Raw genomic sequence first — 11059 nt, forward strand, 5'->3', positions numbered from 1 at the left:
ATATCAGGAACAGCAAATTTGTTAAGTTTTTGCCGTTGATTGTCATAAAATTGAGACGAATGAAAGTGTCTTCCGCACAAAGCTTTGTTTTTATTATAGAGAGTCTTTAAGAACTCCAAAAAGCCCCAGTCTTCATTTGGCCAGCAATATTTAGCCCAAGCACGAGGTCTGCAAATAGAACAAATATTTATTATAATTATGTGTATACCGCTATTACAAAGCAAGCAGTATTAGGTAATTACGTGCGTCGCAGCAGCAGTTAGCAGTTAGCCGAAATTATTATAATATATTTAATTAAAAATAAAATATTACAACTTAAAATATGACTATAACTAACTTATGACTATCTTCGGACGAAGTTGGTACCGAACTGATTTTAATAGACAAATACTGAGACGCGGAAACACTAGTTAAGATGTCGAGTTAGCAGTTGCCCAGCGCGGTGGGTCAACGAAGATGTGGGGCGCTGATTCGTCATTTCGAAGTACGGACACAAAGTACAAGGCCGTGCTCCTAATCAGCAATTTCCGCATTCAAAGTGCCCATATTCCACATTAAAAGCGGTCTTTTGAATGTCATTAGGCTCCATTTCGACCTGATAGAACCCACTAGCTAGGTCTAAGGTGGTAAAATATTGGCACTTGCCAAACTTATCAAGTACGTCAGTTATATTTGGAATGGGGTACTTATCATTTATGGTTTTATCATTCAACTTCTGAAAATCAACTACAATACGCCATTTTTGTATGCCAGCTGCATCTGCCTTTTTCGGAACAACCCAAATAGGCGAGCTCCAGGCGGAATCTGAAGGTCTAATGATTCCTTGTGTAAGCATTTTATCGATTTGGTCACTGACTTCCTGTCGGTGAACAAATGGATAGCGATAGCTCTTTGTATAAATTGGAATTTCATACGTTGTCTTTATTTGATGTTTAATTTTATTGGTAAAAGTAAGAGGCTCTCCATCTAAATAGAATATATCTGCATATTTTGAACATTTTGAAGTTAAATTGGCTTTTTCCTCAGGGTTAAGGTGATCGGTACGGAGACGAGATAAAACGTCCTGCACGCGATTATTAGAATATACAGTGGAATTACATTCAACATTAAAAATACTAGCTTGAACTGGATGATCTAAGGATAATATGATGTCATTATTAGTAAAATTTGCGATCTCAACTACACCACGGTTGTTAGTAACAGTTCTTAAGCACTCATGAACTAAGCAATTACATAAAGTCTGTTCCGGGACTATGACTTCACCATCTTGAGTATTTATAGGTATTCTGATTAATTTAGAACTATTTGCTGGTATTATATCCTCATACAGGTTGACATTCCTTGCATTAAAAAGCTTGATTGGATTTATAGCGTACTTAGTTGTAAGGGTTAAATTTTTTAAGTCTATCTTTGCTTCCCACTTAGTAAGTAAATCTAGACCTATAAGTCCATCAAAATGATTGTGAAATCTGTACACAAATATTTTAATTATATCACTGTCTTGAAATTCTGTAAAACTAGGTAGAGTAATAGAATAATTATTTCTCGTGGTGGCGTGTACGTTTGTCACCTCAAAGGGGTCATAATTTAATATAATATGGGGGAAAAATTGTTCGACTGCTTCTGGACTGATAAAAGATTGATTAGCTCCGGTGTCAATTAATAATTTTAATGGTGGATCATTAATACTTATATATGGCAATTGACGTTGTGTTTGCAAGTTAATTTCTATATGGGCTTTTTTTATTTCATAACCTTCTGAAAATTTTCAGTCACAATTACTGGTAGACGGCTCAGGCTCATCCTGTTGGTCTATCTCATTTATCTCAATAGGCATGTCAAACCGATGTGAATAGTCTGAATAAATAGGGTATTCATTAAAATAATCGTATGGATCAGAATAACTATAATCACTTTCATAATATTCTGGGAAACAATAATTATTATCATAAAAATTTGCACACTCATTAAAATTAACGTCGCGCGATTTAAAATAGTTTGACGGTGGAGGGTTGCCGAACTTACGCCAATCATGACCGGTTGGTGGCAATATTTTCGGTGCGAAATTACTCACGCCGCTCATAGGTTTCGGGGTAGACATGGCTTGTGGCAGATTACGTGGTGGTAATCTAAACATGTTACTATTCTGGTTATAATTAGGCGGTGGCGCACGGAACATTTGGTGCGTACGCGACGGCATTCTGAACTGTGATTGATTATGCATCTTAATCGGAGGTGGTAAATTAGTTACATTGCCATGAGAAGGTTGTTGGTTATTATTTAAATGAATTGAACTGCGCGGGTCTTTGTAACATAGGCATAAAACTTGGCGATGTATTATAATTAATAAACATAGTCTTAGAGCTAGGGTTAGTACTTGTATGCGGTTTCTGTGAAGTGTCATTACGTTGCTGGGTATATATAATATTTAATTCCTCTTGAACATACTGTAAGGCTTTTTCTGTCGTATCTGGTCTCATACACCTTATACGAGATCCTAGTGGCTCCTTAAGACCACGGAGAAAAGCTTGTAGAGTTAATTTTTTATATAAGTCACGTTTAGCCATGATAGTAGTTTCTATGGACTCGTGTAAAGTTATATAGGTCATCACGGTGCTAAAAAGGGTTTGACATCTATCATAAAATTCCTGAGGCGTATTCTGGCCTTGGGACTGTAATGCAATATCATTATATAACGCAGTCTCGTCGCGCTGGTCAGAAAAATTATTAATAAGTGCATTCCTGATACCTAACCAATTTTCAGGAATACCATTTGAGTTTATAAGTCTAGCTGCATTACCTATTATTTTATTTAATATGCCGTTAAGCAACGATAAATTATTTAGGTCGCTGCCTGGCCCTTGGACTAGGTAAGACGACACCAACTGATCGCATAACTTGATAAAACGCGGAAGTACATTAGGGTTGCCGTCAAAATCAGGCACTACACGTAAGGCTTTAAAAATCTTTTCTGGATCGTATTCCATTTCTAAAAAACTTATATTACGTAATTTATCGACTACACTGGCCCGATGAGACTGTTGCGATACAGCCTTCGGGGTCCCCGAGGTTCTGGGATGGAAAATTGTGAAAAATATCTAGGAACTAAAAGGAAAGCAACACGAGATAATTCTGTGCAACTCACATATATATTTCCGGTTTTTCTTTGTGCAGCATCGATGTCTGGATACTTCCTGGGGCTGGACTCGTAGTTCTGGATACTCGGCTACGGTTTGGGAATCGATTAGCGACACGTATAACGATTGCGATAAAAGTCTTTTCGCGCACTAACCCGAGTATCCTACCGGCTGCGCCAATTACGTGCGTCGCAGGAGGAGTTAAAAGAAAACCAAAATTATTTTAATATATTTAATTAAAAATAAAATATGACTATAACTATCTTATGACTATCTTCGGACGAAGTTGGTACCGAATTGATTTTAATAGACAAATACTGAGACGCGGAAACACTAGTTAAGATGTCGAGTTAGCAGTTGCCCAGCGCGTTGGGTCAACGAAGATATGGGGCGCTGATTTGTCATTTCGAAGTACGGACACAAAGTACAAGGCCGGGCTCCAATCAGCAATTTCCGTATTAGCAACAGCTATAACAATATATATATATATATAATATATATATTATGAACATATTTATTTCTATACATATTCTATTTGGGAACTAGTAAAACTACAAAAAACTCTTAATATTTATTAACATAATAACAAGTAAAATTATTGCGTACACATAGTATCTGTCTTCTATGCCCACATCTTCCACAGCTTTATCGTCATAATATATTCAATTATACCTCCTAATATTCTCGAAATATGCTTGCTAGTGGATCTCTTCTCGCTGTAAACATCTCTGGAGACGACGCCAAATTGATTGGGTCATTCACAAAGTTTTCAATAGACGCTTTGTTATGCCGGTTTTTTAAATCACTACAACTCCAACTAAATTATGTATATGAACCTCTATGTTCATTCAACAGCCATTACAAAGAAAACTATTTATAATTATTTTATGTTAAAATTGTCTTGAACAGAAACATTTATCCAGAAGCAATTTGAATACAGTAATTTAAAATAGTCACAATGTTTTCGTTCATAAAAGGCTTCTGGAAGTCTATTATAAGTCTGTATACCTACACATATAAAACCTATTTATTTTCTATATATATAAAATCTATCTACCTCCAGTCTGTTTGCATTTCTTGTATATCGCGGGTAATACAAGAAATAATTTTTGTTTATTCGCTTACAACATGTTGTCTGTCTGTTCCTGTCTGTTAAATAACTTTTTAACCAATTATAAGCTGGTCCTAGTCAGGCGGAGGTTATGGAGCGATAATTATTTTTATTGAACGGTTCTAGCCCTAAATTTCTACAATATTTTCTGACACAGAATACACACTTTCTGTGTCCGCAACAAACTTGGGCTTATTTAATATCAATACCATCTTTTCACTTATACTTTATTTTCAGAAATAAGAAATGGGAGAAATACAAATTAAAGTTTATACTATAATATTTAACACATAGACAGCCAATCCACGCCCGATTTATATAATAAATATAATATATTTACTAAAATATACATACATTGTTATGCCGGTTTAATTTTATTATAATTATTCTATGCCATATGATATTGTTCACCAATAGTATAGTAATATAAAAACTTATATATATATATATATATATATATATATATATATATATATATATATATATATATATATATATAATGTACTATCTAGAATCTTTATCGTTAAAAAGTAAATGAAAAATCTAAAACTAAAACCAGCAAACACTTATATGATAAGATACATAAGTATCATATCGGAGATTTGATAAATCTCAATGCTGACAGAACACTACAAGAATATCTGCAACAAAAAACTAAAATGTAATCTTATCAGGAGAAATTATTTTGATATACGAAATATAGAACATATATATTGAACTGAATTACAAGTGGAAATGATTAATATTAAGTTTGGATACAACGGACAAAAATGAGTTTCGATAATAAAGTGGTTATTGTGACAGGCGCTAGTTCCGGAATTGGAGCAGCGACTGCTAAACTATTTACTAAGGAAGGTGCTAATGTCGTTATGGTAGGAAGAAACGCGACCAAACTCCAGAATGTCTCTTCAGCCTGCGGGAAGATCGGAAAAGCACCTCTCGTAATTAAAGCAGATGTTTCAAAAGATGCAGATGTTAAAATAATAATTGATCACACTATAAAAAAGTATGGTAAACTAGATATATTAATCAACAATGCAGGACTTGGTAGAGTGGGTTCAATAGCTGACGGAAAAATAATGGATACGTATGATGAAATTATGAATGTAAACCTAAAGGCCGTTGTTCATTTGACAGCTTTGGCTGCACCGTACCTTACAAAAACGAAAGGATCCATTGTTAATGTGTCTAGTGTAGGAGGATCTTTAACACCTACTTCAATTTTGCAAATATATGCTACGTCAAAAGCAGCATTGAACCATTTCTCTCGAGGTGCAGCTCTGGAATTGGCAAAATCAGGAGTTAGAGTGAACGTCGTGAGTCCTGGACCAGTTGATACTGATTTCGTTGAAAACGCGGGCGTTCAAATTTCTATAGATGCATTTGTTAAAGAACTACCTCTTCCTAGAGTAACAGAATCAGAAGAAATAGCCGATTTAATTTTATATTTATCAAGTGAAAAAGCAAAAGGCATTACTGGTTCAAATTTTGTTAGTGATAATGGAATGATGTTGATGGCGTAATGTAAAACAGCTAATTTCATAGCAATAAAGTACTTATTCTTGTAACCGTATATACTTATTTTGAACCTGCTTTAAACAAGAACAGACAGCTGTCGTTTAATTATGAATAGGCTGTTTTAATTAAATATAAAAAGTGTAACGTCATCCAATATATATGTCCGACGATAGTCAATACATTCTATTCGTTATTACAAAGGGAATGATTGAAAAAACTCCTGAATCAATGAAATTGCCTCGATTGTCTAGTGAATAGATAGTGTGCCTGCCTGCCGATAGCGGGTACGGGGTTCGAATATTATAGTCGTGCTTTGTATGTACATACCAACGAGATTTCGACGACTATTTTCCTATAGTATCTACCAATACTGAATAGCGAGTGTTTTAAACATTAAGGAAAACATTGCCATTTTCAATACATCATGTAGTTGAAATTATTGATGTATAAAATATAACAATTATAGGTAGGTAATGAAAATAAAAAACATCGCTTATTACATAATTTGTTTTTATTTATCATCAGATAAAAAATCGTCACTATCGCTTTCAGTGACATTAATTATAAATCTGTCTGAAACATTGTCGACCATGTGGTCGAGACCATACTTTTTGTCTTCTTCTTTAATTATATGAGACATGCAGCTACTCCATTTTTTAGGTTTGATATGTTGAAGTCCTTCTTCAAAAAGTTTTTTTACTTCTGTCATTTGTTCTTCTGTGTTTTGTTGTTTCTTGCAACATATCCTTTAGCCTGCGCCCATACCAACTCAATGATTGAGCTCACAGTGGTATGGGGGCAGGCAGACGTAAAACGCAATGTTCTTGTTTTTGCTGCCGTACAATGTCTATAAGAGTAGCTTTAACCGCTGTTGCTTCGAATGAAATATTTTTGCTCGTTAGCCACTCTTATATTATATTATATGGTTTAATCCAAGACAATGTAGGCAGCGATTCTAGTTTCCTGGAATGGTAAGGGGCATTCCATCACTACTACGGAATTTGGTTTTAGTTTTGGGAAGACCCCCCTAAACCTGTTTTCAAAGGAATCGGCATTTATCTCTTGATGATAATCTTCTTAATTTTTTTGGCTTCGAATGTTAATAAGCTGTATTATACGAATCCTTCTTCCCCGCCTATAATGGTCTTTTTAATTTTTTTGGCTTCGAATGTTATAAGCTGTCTTCTACGAATCCTTCTTGCCCGCCCGTATGGCCGATAATTAATCGTTTGCACTTTCCTGAATGCTGTTTCAAGCCAGTGGTCAAGGAATCTAGGAAGGCCTGGCGGGACGATAACACTGTCTGGGCAATCTATTAAATAACTTGTAGGGAGTCAAGAGATATGCGCGAAAGCGCACCTCCCGCGATTCGGCCAGTATAACCGTGAGGTTGGAATGGCCATGGGTTGGTTGAAGGGTTTGTCTGATCAATCCCTTCTTTGGTGCATGACCTTCAAGATATTGAAAAATATCAATTAATTATTGAAAGTACAATTTGTTATAATAAAGGCCAGTTTATTGTACAATCACTTTATTGCAACAACTAAACTTATTAACTTATAAGGACAAAGGCAGTAATATTAGAGTTATTTTCGTAGACTTTCATTTACACATCATGGAGAACGAAACACACAGCACTCGTTAGTACTCGTTACATATACATGACATTTTGTACAGCACTCAGTTGACAATTACTTTGACAATGACATATGTTTCAGTACGATCTTAATTTAGTCTATCTAATATCCTTATTATCAATTACAATTAACACAACATGTTCAAACACATACAATACTACTGAAAATCTTTAACAGTTTACACCAGCAATGCTTGTACAATATTCTTTAACAAATTTTATTTTTATCATTAACTACACTAACATATTCTGACACATAATACCATCATATTTGAATACTTCTAATTAACAAAAAACTTCTTATTCATTTATAAACATCCTTTTTAATCTCTAAATATAACACAACTTTAACTCAATAAATTTTAATATCAAAAAACTTGTTTTATTTATTTTCCCAATCAGTATTACTTAACAATCTGTAATACCTAACATATATCTAAACTTTTGAAATTTAATTCTACTTAAAGACTTAGTTAATATATCAGCAATTTGGTCTTCAGTCGATATTTTCTGAACATTAATAACACTATTTTTCTCATAATCATGCACAAAGTGATAATTTGTATCTATATGTTTAGAATTTTTACAAAATTTACTATCTTTAGCTAATGAAATTGCACCACAATTATCTTCATAAATAGTTCACTTTCACTTATAATAACATCCATATCACTTAATACACCTTTAATTGGTAAAATTTCTTCAACACAATCAGCCAACGCATAATACTCTGCATGGGTAGACGCTCTAGACACTATTTTTTGTTTCAAAACTTCCACATAACTGTATTTCCAAATACTTTTATTATAATTCCACTTGTAGACTTCCTATCAGTTATATCTGCTGCCCAATCTGCATCCACATAAGCATTCATTACCTCATCAAAACTTGACTGAAATTTTAACTTTAAATTCTTTGTGTAATACTTCAGCACTCTCAGTGCATACTTGTAATGAGTATCATCATATGAATTTTGTATATATATAATAAAACGACTTAAATAGTTTACTGCATATGAAATATCTGGACGTGTCCCATTTGCAATATACCATAAAATTCCAATAAGATTCCTATACTGTATCTTTTCATTTATATTCTCAGCTTGTTCAATTTTTAAGTTTATCTCCAAGGTGTTTCATATTTTTTTTAGAATAAATAATATCATATTTTTCTGCCATATTTGTTATATATTCTTGTTGACTGAGAAACATTTCCTTTCCAATTTGATTGTTTTATTTTATTCGGGCAATCCCTTTGATAGTCACCAGGTTGTTTGCATTCATAACATAACTTTGCTTTCTTTTTCACTGTAAACGATTGAATATTTCCTTCTTCTGTTTCCTCTTTCTTTTTATATTCTAATAATAAATTCGACTTTATATATTCCACTGATTTTTCTTTATCCGGCAGGGCATCTACAATATCCACTATATGTGAGAAACTTTCAGGTAAACATAATAATAAGTGATTTAACTTGTCCTCTTCTGATATATTTTCACCAGCGTTTCTTAACTCATTTATGTTTTTCTCAAACGTGTTTAAAAATTCTGCGGGGTTCTCATTATCCGCCATTTTTAATTTTAACAATTTTCTCTTGCATAGCAATTTGTTCGCACTTGACTTTGTCAAATAAATAGAATCGAATTTCTGTATCATTTTTCTTGCGCTATCCTCCGATATTATTATTTCTAACTGGTTGTTATTCACGCTATTAACTATATAATTCTTGGCACGCAATTCCATTCTCTTCCAGTCACACTCTGGAATATCTTCCGGTTTTGAGTTTTTTTCTATAGCCTGACTGCATCCTTTCATGTCCAAATATAATTTTAATCTGTACCTCCATTTATCATAGCAGGTCCCATCGAAGATTACGAGATTGAATTCTTCTTTGTCTTTACCGGCCATTTTTTACTTTCAAACTTTTTAAACATAAACCACGTGCATTGCTACCATGTTATAATAAAGGCCAGTTTATTGTACAATCACTTTATTGCAGCAACTAAACTTATTAACTTATAAAGACAAAGGTAGTAATATTAGAGTTATTTCCGTAGACTTTCATTTACACATCATGGAGAACGAAACACACAGCACTCGTTAGTACTCGTTACATATACATGACATTTTGTACAGCACTCAGTTGACAATTACTTTGACAATGATATATGTTTCAGTACGATCATAGACTACATTATATTTCAACACAATTAAAAGAAAGTAAAGAAAACAGAAAATTGTAATGAAGTATGTATGTAAGTAATTGTAGTAACTTGTAATAGCGACAGTGATACCTTCGAAAAATTAAAGAGTATAGAATGGAAGGAAGGTGTATTTATTAACAAGATGAAAGCTGGATCAACGATACCTTCGTTTCATCTTGATAATAGTCTCTTTCGTATCTTTATGGGTCATTGTAAGTTAAGAGGTAATATGTTGTGTGAAGTGACAGCATGGCATTGTTCTTTATAAATTTGTCAGTTGTTAAGCTATGCAACATATTTTAGTCAAATATTCCTCCATACCTGCAAAATATTCTAGCTTCAGACTAAAAAGTGTACGCAACAAACCCAGCCTCCTGGTGAGACCTTTGTCCTCGTATGCTTTTTCCAAATTCGTCCAAGCTTCATGCGCAGTATCGACGTTCCGCACATGTACAAACGCCACAGGATTCAAGCTCAAGCATATTCTCGCCAACGCCTTCTGTTGTTTTTTCTTGTCATTGCATTGAGGTTTTCCAGCATCTGTACGCTCTATGCATTCCCACAAGTCCTCAAGGATTACACTGAATGGAAGTTCATTATGCATATGGTCCTAATAAATAAATCCAGTTGATGATCGATGTTGTGGTGGCTCGTGGTTTGGGACATGGTGATGTTGCTCTGCAGTGATGTTTAAAATAATAAGTACTATATGAACCCTTAGAGACATATTTTAATTTTATTATATATTACATGTGGATCCAAACATATTAAAACCAAATAATTATTTAAAAAGGTGAAATAAAGTATGTAGGCAAAAGTCCTATGTCCTTTGTGAGGTACCACAGGTTTCATGTGATAACCAAGGTGCTTATCCTTTGCATCAGGTAGGTTATCAGCTCGATTGTAACTCTAGGTGCATTAAAAAAAATATATGTAATGGTAACTTACATGACAAAGAAAAAAATATGTAATAAAGATGAACAAGTCTTCGCAGGAAATAGTAGAGGTTTACCTTGTGGAGGGAAGAATCCCACAGATGATATGTCCGGTATCTGATTGGACTGTTCCTCAGCTGAAAAGTATGAAAATTAAATTAGGTAACAATTACTTCACCTGAAATACTTTTTATTTATTTAAAACTAAATGGTGAGCTAAAAAAGGTGAGGACTTTAGAATTGTAGCTTTAATATTAGAGTGGTTTATTTTGGATTTGTCTATAAATACTACACATAGTGATCAAAAGTTACAATTATTAATAATGTATTTATTATACTATGTCATGAAAAAACTTACAATTACGTTCTAGTTCGACTTCTACCTCATATGCTATGGCTGAAAAAGGAAAATTATATTTGTTACAGGTACAAGCATTATGTAAGTTAAGTTAGTTTAGTAAATAAGTTAAACATTATGTAAGAATTTTTTAAATATCTATTCATGCATAAAATATGTA

At 33.5% G+C, this 11059-nt stretch overlaps 1 protein-coding gene across 1 annotated transcript; it reads left to right on the forward strand.

Moving 5' to 3' along the window:
* The first annotated feature begins 5012 nt into the window (after nucleotides 1-5012).
* Nucleotides 5013-5827, forward strand: LOC131840773 (3-oxoacyl-[acyl-carrier-protein] reductase FabG-like). Its single transcript, XM_059188969.1, has one exon. It carries the CDS (start codon nucleotides 5019-5021, stop codon nucleotides 5769-5771), a length of 753 nt encoding a protein of 250 aa, XP_059044952.1. The 5' UTR covers nucleotides 5013-5018; the 3' UTR covers nucleotides 5772-5827.
* Nucleotides 5828-11059: the final 5232 nt, after the last annotated feature.

The sequence above is a fragment of the Achroia grisella genome, unplaced genomic scaffold (genome assembly GCF_030625045.1).
Source record: "Achroia grisella isolate CSIRO2021 unplaced genomic scaffold, CSIRO_AGI_Agris_v1 utg149, whole genome shotgun sequence".
NCBI lineage: Eukaryota > Metazoa > Arthropoda > Insecta > Lepidoptera > Pyralidae > Achroia > Achroia grisella.